Source organism: Lepus europaeus, chromosome 15 (genome assembly GCF_033115175.1).
Source record: "Lepus europaeus isolate LE1 chromosome 15, mLepTim1.pri, whole genome shotgun sequence".
NCBI classification, from domain to species: Eukaryota; Metazoa; Chordata; class Mammalia; order Lagomorpha; family Leporidae; genus Lepus; species Lepus europaeus.
This window is the reverse complement of record NC_084841.1, coordinates 82599876-82619152: the sequence shown is the minus strand read 5'-3', so window position 1 is coordinate 82619152 and position 19277 is coordinate 82599876. Positions and strand designations below refer to the sequence as shown.

The following is a 19277-nucleotide window of genomic DNA, read 5'->3' as shown; positions in this document are numbered from 1 at the left end:
GAAAATGTACTTTGACTATGAAAGTTCGGATGACAGAAATCTCTACCTCTTGTTGTCAACATATGAAGGACAGGAATGCTGGCAGGGCAGCCTCTCTGACATGACCTGGGGCTGGCAGTGGTGTTGGCACCTGAGGGTTAACTCTGCAGGGTGCTCACGGGGGCCCTGCTGCTATATCCAAGGATATGGCCATCCTCACAGTGCTTGTTAACGAGGGGTGGCTCATTTTACAGAGAAACACAATGAAGTTCCAATGCAAATGATAGAGCTTTGCAAAAATTAGGTTTTATTCTTAATTACTTTGGTTAGATTTTATGATCTTTATTTTCTTCTTTTCGAGCATTTTCCATACAATGATGTGTGGTCTATTTTCAATGTATTTTTTTCTGCCGTCTATTGGCTTAACAAGTGAGGTTGAGTTCAGTTTATATTTGGGTAATTATGTTTTGATGTGCTGGTGTGGTGCATATGTGTTTCTATAATGTTAACAATTGGTGGTATTCTCATCTTTGTAGCAGTTCAGCTATAAGTAACTTCCAGGCACCAACCACTAAGCACCTATTTTTAGGCATGGAATTGAGTAACAGTCATTTGCCCAAGGAGTTCACAGTGAAATCACTCATGCCTGTGCTTCTAGAATGTGCTGATTGCTATGAAAGATTGACCGAGTGAACAGTGCTGGGAGAATATAGTGGAGAAGCACTTGGCTAACCTGGGAATTCCAGGAAAGTTCCTGGCACTGTCATTGTTGCTGGGACGGGACCCTGGAGAGTGATGGGAGGTGTTCAGGGGAGGATTTTGCTCACGTAGAGAGCAGCTGGGGTGAGAACAAAAGGATGGGGAACTCGGGAGACCTTCTGTACATGCAGTGACAGTGCCAACATGCTATGGAAACAGGGCAGTACAAAGAGCACTCACGTCATATCAGCCCCTATTGCCTGAAGACAGAAGGCTAAGGGAAAATGCCTGAGCCAGTGATCGCAGTGAACATGGGCAGCAGTACTTTTACGTGGAGTAACACTCGATTTTTTATGAAATAAAACCTTCAGAAATTTGAAGTTAGAGAATTACTGTCTAATTATGGTATTGAACCACTTCTTATGATGAAAAGTATCTGCATTGTGTACTTCCTAATAAAGTAGTTCCTGCAACAATAAACATTTTCCCAAAAGACAAAATAGGAGTTGTTTCACATTAAACATATTTAGGTATTTCTCATCTTTCTCTATGTGTATGTGTGTATATATACACATATATTAGTATTATCTGTTATATATACATTTAAATTTTTAGGAAATAGGACAATAGTTTGCAGTTGTATGACCTTTATTGAAGAAATAGTTATTGAAAATTTTAACTTCATTAAACTGATTCTTAAAAGTATAAATTTGATGTTAGGTACTCATTGTTGTGTTGACTTTTCCATTTTATATTTAGGCGATACAGTCGTGTATCAGCATGGAGTTGCTACAGTGATAATTGAAGCTAATGATGACCCAAATGGTATTTTTTCTCTGGAGCCCATAGACAAAGCAGTAGAAGAAGGGAAGATGAACACATTTTGGTAAGCATACCTGGATAAGGCATTTCAAAACTGGACAAAATAAAACTGTTAAACATGTAAACATTTGAAATAGCATTTTTGAAAAAGATAATTTATTTGAACTGCAGAGTTATGGCAGCATGGTGGAGAGAGCGAGTGAGCTTCCATCCACTAGTTCACTCTCCAAAAGCCCACAGTGACTAGGGCTGAGCCAGGCTGATGGCAGAAGCCCAGAGCTCCCTACATCTCCCACAGGAGTGCAGTGGCCTGAGCACTTGGGTCATCGCCTGCTGCTTTGCCAGTTGCTTTAGCAGGGAGCTGGATGGGAAGTAGAGCAGCCACGATTCAAATTGACACCCATGTGTGTTTTTTTTTTTTTTTTTTTTTTTTTTAAGATTTATTTATTTATTTGAAGGAGCTATGGAGAGGTAGAGACAGAAAGGTCTTCCATCCACTGGTTCACTCCTCAGACGGCCACAATGGCTGGAGCTGCGCCAATCCAAAGCCAGGAGCCAGGAGCTTCTTCTGGGTCTCCCATGTGGGTGCAGGGGCCCAAGGATTTGGGCCATTTTCTGCTTTCCCAGGCCATAGCAGAGAGCTGGATCGGAAGAGGAGCAGCTGGGACTAGAACCAGCACCCATATGGGATGCTGGTGCTTCAGGCCAGGGCGTTAACCCACTGTGTCACAGCACTGGCTCTGAGCCATGTGGTTTTATCACACCACAATGTTGTCCCTTGAAATATTTATCTATCAAAAATTTAAATTGCTGGAGAAAATTTTCAAAACTGTTTATATGAATGGATGGCAAACTGGAATTACTGTAAGCTTGTGGGAGCTATTCTCTCGGGTCACATGTAACTACTCTCTCCTGTACTTCGCTTTTGTAAAACCTTGGCCAGTTATCATTGGCATACTTCTGGGTTGGGTTTTAGAGATGATTTTCCAGTTTGGGCTTTGAAGACAAAGGCTTTTAAGACTGCTTTTCTTTATTATCTGAAGTCCTAACTCACTCTCCTCTTCCCATGAGATTCTTCATGGTTGCTTAGTGGGACTGGTTGACTTAAAAGATGATAAATAGAAAAAAGTGTATCTCTTCGATAACAAGTGTTCAGATCACCACTTATGAGTTTTCAGTAAATTTCTATGCTTTCTTTGCTGCAGGATTTTGAGGAACCGAGGACGCTTTGGCAATGTTTCTGTGTCTTGGCAGCTGTTTCACAATGGCTCTGCTCTGCACCCTGGACAAGAGTTCTGTGAAACTTCAGGGACAGTTAACTTCATTGATGGAGAGGAAGCAAAGCCTGTAGTTCTCCATGCTGTTTCAGATCAAATTCCCGAGTTCAATGAGTTTTATATTCTCAGACTTGTGAACATTTCAGGTGCTGTGTTTTTCCAAATCTTACTTTATCACCAATATTCTTTTATTTCATCCTACACTTAGAGCTCTGGGAAAGGCAATTGATGAAGAAGTGAGTGTATCTTGATTTATTTCTTAAGCATAAAAATACCTTTGATGGAATTATTACTTTCAGCATTTTTGTGGCCTTAGCATGGATCAGTTCTATGGGTGGAAGCTCACATCTACAAAATGGTAACTAGACTTTTCCCACAGGAAATGTAACCTCTCCAACAAAACAGTGGTGGAAATTAGGAAGTACAGAGTCATAGTTTGAAGCTTGGTCTTCGTATTTTAAAAGTTACTGTGTGAGGGAAGTTGAATGTCTTTCTATTTATAGCCCTTGCCTATTTTCCTCCTGGACTATGGTCTTCTTACTTCTTATCTGTTGAACTCTTGAGTACAGCCATTACATCATTTTTGACTGTAATGAAAATTAAAAATGTTATCTTGAAGAAAGAAAGCTTGGTCTTGGTGCTGCAGTTTCAACAATCAAGGTTCCAATTACTGTTGACTTTAATTTTTACATAGGGTTATTTAGGGTTAGGATTAGGGTTAGGGTTAGGAAAATATTTATAAGTAAGGGCCACAGAGAGGTAGAAACAATCTTTCATCCTCTGGTTTGACTCCTTGGATGGCTGCGATGGCCAGGGCTGGGCCCGTAGGAAGCCAGGAGCTAGGAGCTTTGTCCAGGTCACCGAAGTGGGTGCAGGAGCCCAAGAACTTGGCTGTCTTGGGCTGCTTTTGGAAGTGGAACAACCAGGACACCAACTGATGCCCATACGGGATGCCAGTGTTGCAGGCAGTGGTTTTATCTGCTATGCCACATTACTGGCTCCTGCTGTAGATTTTAAGTGCAGAAATTAAACTTCTCTGATTCATATCCTCTTTTTACACTTGACTTAGCAGTAATAAAATTACACTGAATTATTATGTGACATCATGCCCTGAGAAGTATGACAGCTGTAACCTGACACTATTATTCATTGATAGTAACTTATTTAATCAGGTGTTTTGTACTTTGTATGAGAAAGTACTTCAATTTCTGGTTTCTCACTAGTTGTGAATTTTCTTCTTATAGGTGGGTCTCCAGGTCCTGGGGGCCAAATAGCAGGAAGCAACCTTCAAGTGACAGTGGCGATTCCATTCAATGATGATCCCTTTGGCGTTTTCATCTTGGATCTAGCGTGCTTAGTGCGAGAGGTGGCAGAAGATGTTCTCTCGGAAGATGACATGTCTTATGTGGCCAGCTTCACCATTTTGAGGCAACAGGGTATCTTTGAGGATGTACGAGTAGGCTGGGAAATCCTGTCCAGTGAGTTCCCAGCTGGTTTGCCACCAATGATAGATTTTTTGCTAGCGGGGATTTTCCCCAGTACTGTACCTTTGCAACCACACCTGCGGCGTCACCATAGCGGAACAGATGCACTGTACTTCAGTGGACTAGCAGGTGCATATGGGACTGTCAATCCAAAATACCATCCCTCTAGGAATAACACAATCACCAGCTTTACATTTTCAGCTTGGGTGATGCCTAATGCTAACACAAATGGTTTTGTTATAGCCAAGGATGATGGTAATGGAAGCCTCTACTATGGTGTAAAAATTCAAACCAATGAGTCCCATGTGACGCTTTGCCTTCATTACAAAACTCTGGGTTCGAATGCCACATACGTTGCAAAGACAACAGTCATGAAATACTTAGAAGAAAGTGTTTGGCTGCATCTTCTAATTATCCTGGATGATGGGATCATTGAATTCTACCTGGATGGAAATGCAATGCCCAGAGGAATCAGGAGTCTGAAGGGAGAAGCCATCAGTGATGGTGAGTGTCATCTTCATGACCAGGACGTTGAACTTGAAGTTTCTAAACTTTTGAATTTTTGAAAAAGCTAACCGGTATCTTAACTGTTTTTGTATCTGTTTAATTTCCTCAAACAAAACTTGGTGTCTGAGGCCATGGTAAGTTCTCTGCTGAGTGTTTCAGAAATGACAGAGGTGAGAATTCTAGCCTTGAGGACATCTGGAGTTGGTCCCAGGAGAAAGATGTGCCCAGAGATCTCTGCAGTACTCTGAAGGGGAAACATCGATCCCTCTTGGGGGTGAAGCAGGGTTGGGAAATGATATTTCAGGTAGAGAAAGGAGCAGTAAAGCAAGGTGTTCAATATCCTATAGATAAGGGGACAGTTCAGTGTCAGTTAATAACTCAACCAGCATTACATGGGCAAGTCATGGGGGAGCTGAGACCTGAATGTGAGCCTTTAACTCTTAGGTTGGCATTCCTTTTAGTAGATCATTAAAAAAGAGCAAAAGGAGGTAAAATCACTTATGTATCCTGCACTAGTCTTCTAGATGGGAACACCCATGACGTGGTTTTATAAGATCATGACAAGTGACAGAAAATTCACTGAAAGGGACATTACCATAGGTTTGCCTGCACAATGTGGAACTCTGGTGAAAGGGGGGGGTCTGTCGCTGGGGGAGAAGGTGGCCTCTCATAGGCGTGGGAGTGATCATGATGACGACGTGCAGACTACCTGTGACGAACCTGGGAGCCACCTGTGTCCAGACCTGGGCAACTGCTTTCTCTGAAGCTACTGATGAGACATATTTCTTGTGCCTTTTCCAAGATTTTTGGCCAATCTCTCATCTTGCATAAACATATTAGTTGTTATTAGAGAAGGAACGTGCAATGAAGTAAGAGCAGATGGAATTCTGAAAAGGGCGGTTGTTGAGATATGGTAACATAGTTGGGTTGTATGTTTTTATGAAAAAGTCCCTAAGACTTGTTTAATGTTGGTTCCAGGGAGAATACTTCTCTTCATCCAACCAACAAATGGAATGATACAGAAATAGATGTGTTTGCCCCACAGAAACATTTTTCTGAGTTTTCACAACTTTGTTTAGTCAAGATGAGTTTCTCATACATCAAGCCTTGACATTCTCACAGAAGTCTTAAAATTGTGGCCGAATTGAATCATTCCACTTTTAGATGTGGGAGTAAATTAAAAATGTCAGATGAGATGTCTATCCATATATGCACATATGCATACAAGGGTATTTCACAAAGTTCATAGAAAAAATAGAATTACAACATTTATTTTGTTGCAGAAAGATATTTGAAATCCAAGTGTGATTTTTTTTTTTTATAATATGGATTTTCAAGAACTTTTTAAAATGTCACTCTCTGTATGAGGGAGCTTCAAAAAGGTCATGGCAAATGCATACTATTTTTGAATTCAATTTTTCCAAAAAGCCTTTTGAAGACCTCTTGTAGACACATCCCTATGTATACATGTGTGTATATGTATAGGTATTATATATTGATACACTATAATGTTTTTCTGTCCAGACTGGTATCTGACCGACTGATGGGAGCTACTTTTATCATAGAGTTTGACTATAGTAACCAGTTTCCTCTGTATAAGACATCATTAGTCCCAGTGCTTAGTGGATTATCTGGATTCATTTTTCTAAACTAGTGATTGAAGATGACCTTTACTTGCCTACGTACTGATTATGTCACAGTTTTTTTTTTAAATGTCTTTCAATAAAATCGTCTCGCCTTCTGAATCAGATTTGTGATTCGGGACGGAATGCTTGCGAGCAGTGCAGTCTCTCAACCCACCTTTCATTTCAGGTCCTGGAGTACTGAGAGTCGGGGCGGGGGTGAATGGCAGTGACAGATTCATGGGTCTGATGCAGGATGTGAGGGCCTACGAGCGGAAACTGACTCGGAAGGAGATTTATGAGCTTCATGCCATGCCCGCAAAGAGCGATTTGCACCCCATTTCTGGGTATCTGGAGTTCAGACAGGGAGAAGCCAACAAATCCTTCATCGTTTCTGCAAGAGATGACAATGACGAGGAAGGAGAGGAATCATTTATTCTCAAGTTGGTCTCTGTATATGGAGGAGCTCGCGTTTCTGAAGAAAATAGTACAGCACGATTAATAATACAAAAAAGTGACAATGCCAATGGCCTGTTTGGTTTCACTGGAGCTTGTATACCAGAGGTGAGTAGAGAGCTTGGAGAATTTTGGAGCTTAACACTTCATTGTTGGTGGGTTTGTTTGGGACTGGGCTTTCTTTCAGCTGGTAAGACTCCTCTAGAAATATGTTAGAATCAGCGGTTGCAAATAGGAATAGCAGTGTCTCGACTCTTGGGAGTTTACTGTTTGAATCAGCTTTAGGAGCTGATGGATGTGATTTGGAAGTGATAAGTTAACAACTGAATCTATACCATTTTGCTTTAAAGTTAATACATGACAAAGAATGTGTAATTCAAAAGTAATTTATTCTTGCCTGCTGTAAGTGACTGAAATAAGATATAGAGGGTCTATGAAAAGCTCACAGAAAATATTATGAAAAGACTATGCGTGGATTTCAAATTTGTTCCATTGAATTGAACTCCTTTTAATTCTGTTTCTATGAACTTGAAGTCCCTTGATGTATACAAAGCTTTTATAATAATTGTGATGGAAGTTTTATAAAAGTATTAGAGTTTTTCTTTTACATGTGAAGCGTACATAAGTTATCACACTGTTCCCCTGGGTGTAAATGCCTTTCTTATCAGCCATGTTGGCCCGCTTAATTTATTAGACTCTTTGTCCTTATCAATTCTTCCTGACACCTCGAAGACTCGTAATCATCTTGGTTTCCTATTCGGTAAGGTGATCTTGTGTACCTACTTCCCAGGTGTTGTGTGTGACAGCTTGGTGTCTGTGACACGATGCTAAGGAACAGGAGAGCCCCTCTCTGTGGGGTGCTTCTAACAGGTTGAGGAGGACGTTCATGTAAATTGAAATGAAGAAAAACTTAGATGGGGAGCCCTTGAAAGAAGAACCCAGGCCATAGGGCTCACTGGGGCTTATACCGGGGTGCCTGTCTAGTGCTGCACTTCTCCATTAGCTCTCTGGTTTGCTGACCACCGTAAGAAATCTTCAAATGGTGGTTTATGATTTTTATTTTTTTTGTAATGCAAGAACTGAAGTATCATAGACTAGGGAGGACGAACTTCCTACAAATCTACAACTTAAATGTGTTCACCTATGATGAGAATACTTTTACAGAGTTGTTTAGCCATTGAAGAACTTTCACATTAAATTTTAAGCAACTTTCTGATAAACCTGTATTATACGTACAACAGTCATCACTTCTAGGTGGAAAATACAAAATCCTCAATGCTCAAAGTGTGAAATTTTTAAAAATATTTTTTTTCATTTTCTTTGAAAGAGTGACCTTCGATTCACTGTAGTCAGGGTGGGGCCAGAAGCCTGGAACTCCATCTGGGTCTCCAATATGGGTGGCAGACATCCAAGCACCCCAGCCTATTGCCTGCTACCTTCCAGGGTGTGCATTAATAGGAAGCTGGATCAAAACAGTAACTAGGACTCGAGATATGCAGTCAGATATGATTGTGAGCTTCCCAAGCCACTGTACCAAATACTTTTCCCCAAAATCTTAACTTGTTTGAATATTGACCTAATATAAGTGTACATGACCACACTCTGAATGAAACTAACAAAACTGTTCTATAAATATCATATAAAATTACCTCCAAACCATGTGTATAAGTATGTTTGAAACAAGTGAATTTATATTTAAACTCGGATCCCATTCCCAAGATGATTGGTTTGTACAAATATTCCCAAGTTTGAAGCACTTTCAGTCCCTAGCATTTTGGATAAGGAGTACTCAATCTGTACACTACTGTCTTCATTTTATAGGGCTAGAAACAGATTTAGAAGAGGCCTGACAAAATAACTAAACTTAAATTAGACAGAATCTCATCAAATGCCTGGTTAATAGCTTGGCAGTTATTACTGCTTAATGATTAGAGTTTTCTTTTTTAAAATATTTATTTGAAAGGCGGAGTTACAGAGAGGGTTAGAGAGGTCTTCCCATATGCTGGGTCATTCCCCAAATGGCTGCAATGGCCTGAGCTGGGCCGATCTGAAGTCGAGAGCTTCTTTTGGATCTCCCACGTGGGTGCAGGGGCCCAAGCACTTGGGCCATCTTCTACTGCTTTCCCAAGCCAGAGAGAGCTGGATCAGAAGTAGAGCAACTGGGACTCAAACAGGTGCCCATGTGGGATGCCGACACTGTGGGCAGTGGCTTTGCACGTTACACCACAGCACCGGCCCCCATCAGCTGGCTTCCGTCAGGTTTTGAGACACCATTGTGGTGCCTTGTGACCTTAGGTTCCCTGTGACTCCCTTCAGGGCGCAACTCTGGCTGTGACTCGACCCTCGCTTTCCGTCTTTTTCCCCATCGCTCAGTGTGCTTCAGTCTTACTCGCCTTAGTTCTGCTCTTGGCGTCAGTGCTCGCTCACCTGTCTGGAGCATTGTGATCCCAAACTTCCTAATGAGCCCTCCAAATCTCAGCTACAAAGACTCCTCTTCAGGGAAGACTTCTGTACTCAAAGTGCGTGATTGCTTCTCCCAACTCGCCATTGTCTGCCATTCACCCAAGATTTTTTGTAGTATTGACCTGTTCTTAATTTCCTTCATTATTTATAAGTCTGTTTATCTACTTTCTCTCTCCACGAGTGAAGTGAAGGCACTCTGAGTGTCAGACTCTTGTTTTTCATTGTACCTGTAGCACCGAGAATGGAACATAGTAGGTATCACTAAGCCTTTGCTGGAACTTAACTAACCATGTTTTAATATCAAGACATGAGGGTTGGCACTTGGTGAGGCAGTTAAGATGCCAATTGGGATGCCTAGCTTGAGTGCCACCTTTCTTTTTGACCCAGCTCCCTGCTAAGTACTCCTCTGGGAGGCAACGGATGATGACTCAAATACTTGGTGGGGTCCCTGGATTAATTTTCTTGCTCCTGGCTTCCACCTGTTGCAGGCATTTGAATGGTCAATCAGCAGATTGAAGATATCCCCTCTGGCCCCTTTAAAATGACAACATTTAAAAATCATAAAGAATTTTTAAAAGAAAGGGAATATATCAGTTCACATATTCAACATGTTTAGATTCTCTTAAGCTACATAAACAATGAAACAAAATAAGATCTGAAAATCTGTGTAGAATGAGAAATAGTTGTTGTGTGTTTCTCTGGCTTTCTGGGCCAATGTAGTTGTCTTCAATGCTGGCTACTGTGGTGGTGTTGGGTTAGCTCTGGCTGGTCGGGAAACTGTGCCTCTCCTTGGAAATCTCTGAACTTAAGCAGAATTGGGCCTTTGAAAAAGGGAGAACTTCCCTACACAAGCCACAGTACCTAATCTGGTAAAACTCCTGAAATCAGAAAAGGAAAACCCCCAAATCATTATTGTCTAAGCCTATATAGGAGGGAAATGTATCAATTTTAGAAAGAAAACATTTAGATAGAGGAAAATTGTTGAGTCTAAAACACTAAGCATTGAAGCTTGCCAGGAGAATTATAGAACTGACATCCCTGAAAGTGTTAGGAATAGAAGCATGGGTCTCCAGCTTCGATCATGCTGTGATGTGAAGACAGGCATCTTCACTTAGTTTTGCTGTCGTCATCACCAATAGCGTGTTTGGATACTGAGCGTGCATAGGTATCTGCTTAGCTCTGACCATTGTGTCCTTTATCACTCCCACAGTCAGACACTGTATATCTGATGTCTGTGCCTAGAAAGGGCTTCCTGTGTTCCACTTGTTCCACTCCCTACCACTTTTCCCTGTCTCCATTTGGGCTCTTTGTGTTGAAACCATTATAAAATTCCAAGTTTGTCTTCCTTGTTAGATTAATGCAGAGAAAGGAGTTTGAATGCATTTGTAAAAAAAAAAAAAAAAGTTCTAAGAGGCTCACACAAAGCAGGTATTGATGAATGTATTGCCTATATATAGGAGATAATTCTTTTTGCTTTATGTCTCTGCAATGGGAATGGGAGAAAATGATTTAAATATGCCTTAGCAGTCAAATATATCTGAGCAAATGTAGACAAATCCTTCGTCCCGTTGCGAGAAGCACAAATTCATAGAATTCAGGTAGAAGCGTTTCATGAGTGCATTGCTGTTTGTCTCTGATTTCGATAGGCATTCACTTCTGTGATTTACATTCAACTTCAGGTGGCAGAGGAGGGGTCCACCGTCTCCTGTGTGGTCGAGAGAACGCGGGGAGCGCTGGACTACGTGCACGTGTCTTACACCATCTCACAGGTCGAAGCTGACAGTGTGGATTACCTGGTGGATGACTTTGCCAATGCCAGCGGAACTATCACGTTCCCTCCTGGGCAGAGATCAGAGGTAAACCCTGCTGTCTTTGTTTGAAAGCCTCCTGGAAAGCTGTTGCTGAAAGGTTTGTTTTGGGATTACTGTGTAGCTTCTTGCTATTTCAGCAATTTAACATATTCAGGAGTTAAGATCTATAGTACGGTGTAATGCTTTTAAAAACTCATTTATGCAAAAAAGAATAAAGGATTTTGAGGGATGCTTGTTACAGTTTTACCCAGTCTTTAATCATGATATAATAAGCAGTGGTATAGCTTGAAGGTATATCATTGTGAGCTTTTTTGTTATTACTGAGACAAAGGGAAACCACAGAATCTTGATAGTATTCTTATAGTTGATGAGATTCTGTCTTTTTTTTTTTTAATATATATTTATTTATTTGAAGTCAGAGTGGCAGAGAGACAGAGAGATCCTCCATCCAATGGTTCACTTCCCAATTGTCCGCAACAGCCAGAGCTGCACTGATCTGAAGCCAGGAGCCAGGAGCTTCTTCCAGGTCTCCCATGTGGGTGCAGGGGCCCAACGACTTGGGCCATCTCCCACTGCTTTCCCAGGCCATGGCAGAGAGCCAGATCGGAAGCAGAGCAGCCAGGTCTTGGACTGGTGCCCATAGGGGATGCTGGTGCTTCAGACCAGGGCATTAACCCTCTGTGCCACAGCGCTGGCCCCTCTTTTTTTTTTTTTTTTTTTTTTTTTTTTAAGATTTATGTATTTGAAAGGCAGAGAGAGAGGTCTTCCATTCACTGGCTCACTCCCTAAATGGTTACACAGCTTGAGCTGAGCCGATCCAAAGCCAGGAGGTTGGAGCTTCTTATCTCCCACGTGGTTGCAGGGGCTCAAGCACTTAGGCCATCCTCCACTACTTTCCCAGGCTATAGCAGAGGGCTGGGTCGGAAGTGGAGCAGCTGAATCTCGAATCAGTGCCCATATGGGATACTGGCACTTCAGGCAGCAGCTTTTACCTGATACGCCATAGCGCCGGCCCCTGAGAAATTCTTATAACTATAACCTCATTTTATTTGGATTGAATTTAGAGAAGTCAGGAAGTTTTCCTGTTCTTCAGAAGTAAAACTGACCTCTAATTTCACAAGAAAAAACTTTGAAGTAATTGCATTTCTGAACAGGTGTTTGTTTCATAAGCACATAACACTTCTATAAATGGAAATTTTCTCTCTGCCTTGCAAAAATATTTAAGAAGATTATCTTCAGAAATGTGAGTAGCTTACAGATAATCAGAAACATAGAGAATTAAAGTTTGCTAATAGCGATCTCTGAGGAAATTTTTGAGTGTTAATTGGATAAAAATGATAAACTTTGGCAGCTTACAATATTCAGATTTAAAGAATTAAACTAAGGAAGAGTAATAAGTTTTATAACTTGGAGGAAGAAGCATACAGATAGTTTATAACAGAATTGCTATAGCAGTGACCTAGAGACAGGGCCATGGTAAACATTTTAATAACCTCTGGTGCGGGGCTGGCGCTGTGGCTCACTAGGCTAATCCTCCGCCTGTGGCGCTGGCACCCCGGGTTCTAGTCCTGGTCGGGGCGCCTGGCACCTGGCTCCTGGCTTTGGATCGGCTCAGTGCGCCGGCCGTCACGGCCACTTGAAGGGTGAACCAACAGAAAAGGAAGACCTTTCTCTCTCACTGTCTGACTCTGCCTGTCAAAAAAAATTAAAAAATAAAAAATCTGTGGTGCGATGAGGAAGATTGAGACAACAAGGAAGTTTGCATAAAGCCAAAATGATCAACTTATAGTACTGTATTCTATTTTGATGCTTTGCCTTTTTCCATTTTGTTCTTGGATTTAAAGTGTGTTTTATGAAAGAACTGATGGTATGTGGTAATTCTTTAATGTTAAAACAAGGCAAACTTGGTTTGATAACCCGCAATTCCTCATGGAAAATACACTAACTATGAAATAAGAAATATCTGGTAACTGTTGCTTTAGAAATTAGATTCCTATACATTTTTTATAAGATTATTTATTTATTTGAAAGCAGAGTTTTTTTTTTTTTTTTTTTTGACAGGCAGAATGGGTAGTGAGAGAGACAGAGAGAAAGGTCTTCCTTTTTGCCGTTGGTTCACCCTCTAATGGCCGCTGTGGCCGGCGCATCGCGCTGACCTGAAGCCAGGAGCCAGGTGCTTCTCCTGGTCTCCCATGCGGGTGCAGGGCCCAAGCACTTGGGCCATCCTCCACTGCCTTCCCGGGCCACAGCAGAGAGCTGGCCTGGAAGAGGGGCAACCGGGACAGAATCCGGTGCCCCGACTGGGACTAGAACCTGGTGTGCCGGTGCCGCAAGGTGGAGGATTAGCCTGTTAAGCCAGATTCCTATACATTTTGCAACACATATTTAATCAAACTTGCAAACTGAAATGGTTGCAAGTGTTCAGATGGAGAATTCTTTACGATATTCTCTTCTGTAACTGTGTACTTTTTTCCTTTAGAGGTGACCTGTGAATGGTAGATGTCATTTCTGCATATCTCCTTTGCACATGAGTCAATGCTCTAAATTAGTCTTTAATGAAAAATAATTAAACATTGAAAGCCAAATTCGAATTCTGAGACCTATGGAACAAAAGTCTGTAGAAAAGCTAAATTAACAAATAAGCTCTCCAGGTGCTTTTACACCCAAAGCCAGTGTTTGGAGACTGCATTTGGGTTTAGAGTTGGTTTGCAGGTGGCTGTCACTCTTCTGTCTGGGAGAAATCGGGATACATGCTCATCTCTGTCCCTCACTGCAGGCTGTGGACACCATCAAGCCTGCATTTGCTGTCTTCAGAGAAATCTCAGATCCATCTGTTTTTCCTTCTTTTTCCCCCAGACTGGTTCAAAATTCCGTAAATCCTTTCGCTCACCTTCTTGCCTCCTTCCTCACTCTGCTGTGTTTACATTTTGCCATGGTTCGTTCTGTACAGCAGAAGGTGCTTTTTGTCAATCCCTTACTTCGATATTTCAGTTTATCTGCAATCTTTGTGGAATGAGGTCTAAGTTGCTTTTGGGGACTGAAAAGGTCTCTGTGATCTGACTCCTGAGTGCTATCTAGCCTAGTGGTGCCATTGCAGGCAGTGCAGGGAGCCATGGATCCAAGAGACCATGTTTGAAAAACTTAATAAACCTTAAGGAAGCATGTAAGAATAACATCCCTTGCAAGCAATGGAGTTGGACACTTAGACATAACTAAAACTTAAAGACATAAGAATATCCTCTACTTAATACATGAAAACAAAGTAAATCTTTGAGAGTAAGTTTTACCATTAACTGAAATAATACAACTCTTTGAGAACAGAGGTTCTGCATGGGACTTTAGTACACAGTGACTCCTGTTAATTGAACAATTACCAGTCTTACGTATGATGTGAGTGACCACCTGGGGCTCTTGAGATGAGATGTCTAGGCTGTGGAAGCCTTTTCAATCCACAAACCACATCAGTTTTCAGACAATGCCATGAGCAAAGAGGAAGTTCTTTCTTCCCTTCAGGGAAGAGGACATCCATCTTTGACCACTTGTCTCCACTGGGGTCTCACCCTCAGAGGTCTTTCATGTAGGGAAACTTTCTGCAGCATTGTCCTGGCTTTCCAAGCCTGAAATTCTCTCACGGGATTTTTAGCCAGACCAAGATGCCTTATGGGCTGATTCTGAGGCCACTGAGGGTTCTTTACAGTAATTGCCTTTCTATGAGTCTGCTGTATGTACTGCTTCCCATGTTAGGATTAAAGGGAGAGACCGCTCTATATTATTACTAAACACTTATTCCTATGTGTATGATCACTAAATACTTTATCCTGTCTATATTGTCAATAAACACTTAAAATCCTCCTTTTGCCATCTTGGTCAAGATGGGATTTGAGATCCTATGGCAAATTATCAAACTGTACCCTTAGAAGTGAGTCCATAGGAATGTATGTGGAACTATACAGCTGAATAGTCACTTTGTAGGACCAGAGAAGATAAAAACAGATACAGCTCTCCACGAGTCTTAATTATCCTTAAGGATGTGACTTGGATCCATTGACACCTTAAAGTCTCTACTGGTACACAAAATGGTGTCCATTGTTTTACCCAGCCCACTGAGGGGGCTTCCAATTATTCCTCTTTTTTTTTTTTTTTTTTTTTTTTAAACCCAGTGTAAAGCTAAGACACCATACTGAAATAAGACTCAGCCTGTTCTGGAAAACACCATTCTGGAAGGCCAAAGACAAAACCACCTGGTCTGAGATGAAATCTTGGGAGGCTCACCACACGTGGGATACCAAACCCCAAGAAGCTAAAGAGAACTAGTGTAAAACCAAGTGCTAAAATAACAAACAGGAATCCAAAAAGGGACTGGCACATAGCCAAAAGGATAAGGGAGCCTGTGCAAAGCCAAAAGGGTAAACCAGAGTATAGCTAAAATAATAAACCAATGCAAAGCCCAAATAAAAATCTAGAGTAATAAAAAGCCATAATAAAAGTCACTCTGCTGATCAGGCATGTAGCATGGGGACTGCCATCTTGGAGATGGAGTCTGTTGCCCATATTCTGATAATAGTGACGTCCCCATGGGGGTTGCCATCTAGGGTAGAGTCTGTTGCCCATCTTCTGATGATACTGAAGTTGCCATGGGGGCTGCCTTCTTGGGGATGGAGTCTGTTGCCCATCTTCTGATAATAGTGAAGTTGCCATGGGGGCCGCCATCTTGGCAACCACATGTTTCTGATGGAGGCTGCCATCTTGGTGCTATCAGTTGTTCTCCTACTAGAAATAAAAGCATGCCTGATTGGAAAATCAATGAACTTGTGACAGACCAAGTTCAGTAACTTTAAGTCCATCCATGGAACTTAAGTTTCTAACCTTACAAAATTTGTAAATTGTTCTTAAAAACACATCACAAACAATGTGGATACTTGTGAATATTGACAAACACAGACTGGCCTCTTTGTCCCACCTTTTCTTCCCAATTCCATTACCACTAACATTTTAAATTTATTTTTCCTCTGAAAACAACCTTTTATTTAAGGAATATGGACTTCATGCATTTCATAAGTTCAACTTTAGGGATATAATCATTGTTTCCACCATGCCTGCCAGCCCACCCATACTCCCACCCTTCCTCTTCCTCTCTCTCCCATTCCCTGTCCCATTCTCCACTAAGATCAATTTTTGATTAACTTTGTATACCGAAGACCAACTCTATACTAAGTAAGGAGTTCAACAATTTGCACGGAAAAAAACAAAAACAAACAAACAAAAAAAAAGAAACTCTCCTCAAAAGTCAAGACTAGGGCTGTTCAAAGTCATTGCATCTTGAAGTTAATTTCAATTTTTCCCAAGAACCTTAGGTGATCACTGATGTCATACATAAGAGTGTTCATTGTTAAATTAACAGGAGTCACTGTATACTTATTTCCCATGCAGGACCTCTGTCCTCAAAGAGTTGTATTATAATTATGTTGAAGTGCTTGCAAAAATACCTCCAATTACGTTCAGCTGTGCGGAATTACTTCCCTTTTGAATAAAAAAAAAAAAAAAAGAGATTTACCATGCCTAACCTGGGAGTGTCATCTTGACACACCCTCAACCCTGAGGAACCAAACACAGCTCTCAGTCCACACTCATCTCAAGCCTCTAAGGCTCCACCAAAAGCAGACAGTCCACTTAATATAGAGCCATAGTGTAACAAGAAAAAACACCACAGTGAAGAAACCAAATATCTCCAACATGCCAAACAACAAACGCAAAAACCGAGGTAACAACAAGAAAGACACTATGACGCCCCCAAATGAAAAAGACACCCCAATTCAAGATTATGAAGATGATGAGATTGAAGAAATGCAAGAAGCGGATCTCAAAAAATTGATAAGAACATTAAGAAGTTCTCAAAATAAAATTCTTGAACTACAGAAATCCTTAATGGACAAGATAGAAAATCTCTCTCGTGAAAATGAAATATTAAGGAGGAATCAAAATGAAATGAAACAACTAGTAGAACATGAAACTGTGATAGTGACAAAAAACCACAATGAAATGAAGAACTCAATAGATCAAATGACTAACACATTAGAGAGCCTTAAAAACAGAATGGGTGAAGCAGAAGAGAGGATATCAGACTTAGAAGACAGAGAACAGGAAAGGAAACAGGCAAACCAAAGAAAAGAAGAAGAAATTAGAAATCTAAAAAATATTGTCGGGAATCTACAGGATACTATTAAAAAACCTAATATTCGGGTTCTAGGAGTTCCTGAAGGCATGGAGAGGAAAAAAGGATTAGAAGGCATTTTCAGTGAGATACTAGCAGAAAATTTCCCAGGTTTGGAGAAGGACAGAGGCATCTTAGTACAGGAAGCTTATAGAACCCCTAATAAACATGACCAAAAGAGATCCTCACCACGACACATTGTAATCAAACTCACCACAGTGAAACATAAAGAAAAGATTCTAAAAGGTGCAAGAGAGAAACATCAGATTACTCTCAGAGGATCTCCAATTAGACTCACAGCAGACTTCTCATTAGAAACCCTACAAGCTAGAAGGGAATGGCGAGACATAGCCCAGGTACTAAGAAAAACTGCCAGCCCAGAATACTATATCCTGCAAAGCTCTCATTTGTGAATGAAGGTGAAATTAAGACTTTTCATAGCAAACAGAAACTGAAAGAATTTGTTGCCACTCATCCTGCCCTGCAAAAGATGCTTAAAGATGTGTTACACACAGAAACACAGAAACATGGTCATCAATAGAAAAGAAGGCAAAGGAAGGAAACATCACAGCAAAAGTTCACAGGAAGCTCAATCTCTCTTTGACATTGAATTAAACTCTGATGCTCTGTTAAAGCAATGTGTTAAAGTAATCTAAAAACAAAAAGCAATTCAAATCAATTGGCAATCTACAAAAAGAGTTAAAGATTTTAAAAGCTATTATTAAAATTGCTATATTGGTCTATTATGCTATGTTATATGTGTGTACATATTGTATGTCCACATGGGGAAATTTTATTAAGAGTTTTACTTTAAATGGCTTATAGATAAGATTGTCCATAAATTTAAGCTGCTAAAATCAATCAAAGATACATTTTAATTTGTGTGACCTGAATCTGTGAATATGTTTTAAACTTGTTGGTAGAAAGAAACTGAAAACATTTTATATGGTTGTGCTTAAGTTTACTGGTTAAACAAACTACACCATGTTAGATATTGAAGAGGTGTTTCCAAACACATGATTCTTAAAATTTATAGAAGGCATTGGACCTTCTGGTAAATGTTTTCTTAAGTTGTTATCTAATGGTTGAAACTGTTTGCTAAGTATTCATGTAATATTGCTAATGTCAGCAAGCGATCTAGGACTTGCTCCCTCATTTTTCTAAGCCCAACTTGTTCTTTCATTTCTCTATTCTCTTCAAGGTAGGAAACTAATTCTATTATGAAGGAATCTGTAGGACGCACAATTTAATCTTTAGACCTTATAAAAGAGATGGCTAACATTTTTCTGTAATAGCATAGCCAAAATAAGAACTTAAATAATAATCTCATAGCTAGATTCACTTCGCCATCAGTGAAGTATACAGTAAGTAGAAAAAACCTCCCTTTCAGACCAAAGGGAAAGAAAGTTTTAAAGTGAGAATATAATTTTCCTCATGGGCATTGTCTACCTTAGAAAAACTACTACAGAACATGCCTGTGACTATAGACTTGTAGTTCAGGCCACCGAAGATTAGAGATGGGACACGGGCACTCCCTTGACTTGCATCCTCTGGTCTGCTTCAACACAAACCAGGAGGAAAAGAAAGCTAGGCATCAGAAGCAATGGGTGGCAGGCCTATTAATGGCTGATCTGTACAGTGATCTGCCCTCAAGGAGACCCAACAGGCCAGTCCACTGCAGTGGCTTTCAAAGTGGTAAGCCTGGGCTTCAGCAGAAGTCAGCTTGTGAAGAGCCCTGGCAGCTCTGCCAAGAGTTGGATCACTGGAAATGGACCTGCCCTGGAGTCGAAGGATGCCCAGGTCAGAGCCACAGATCTTATTGGCTCTATGCTGAAAAGCCCTTCACTCAGCCCAACTTCCAAAGTGACCACTGCAGCTGAGGGTATGGTCAAGTAGGGTCAGTAACATTGCAGGCAGAACTGTACATTTCTTGTTAGAGATGCCAC

The 19277-nt window shown here is 40.8% G+C and overlaps 1 protein-coding gene across 1 annotated transcript in view; it reads left to right on the top strand.

Annotated features, from left to right (window-relative positions):
• Positions 1–19277, top strand: part of ADGRV1 (adhesion G protein-coupled receptor V1) — a 568898-nt gene that overhangs the window by 40410 nt on the left and 509211 nt on the right. The window contains exons 18-22 of the mRNA XM_062211963.1: positions 1438–1564; positions 2706–2923; positions 4022–4765; positions 6581–6954; positions 10989–11165. Coding sequence (XP_062067947.1) covers positions 1438–1564; positions 2706–2923; positions 4022–4765; positions 6581–6954; positions 10989–11165 — 1640 coding nt within the window. The remainder of the gene's footprint in view (positions 1–1437; positions 1565–2705; positions 2924–4021; positions 4766–6580; positions 6955–10988; positions 11166–19277) is intronic.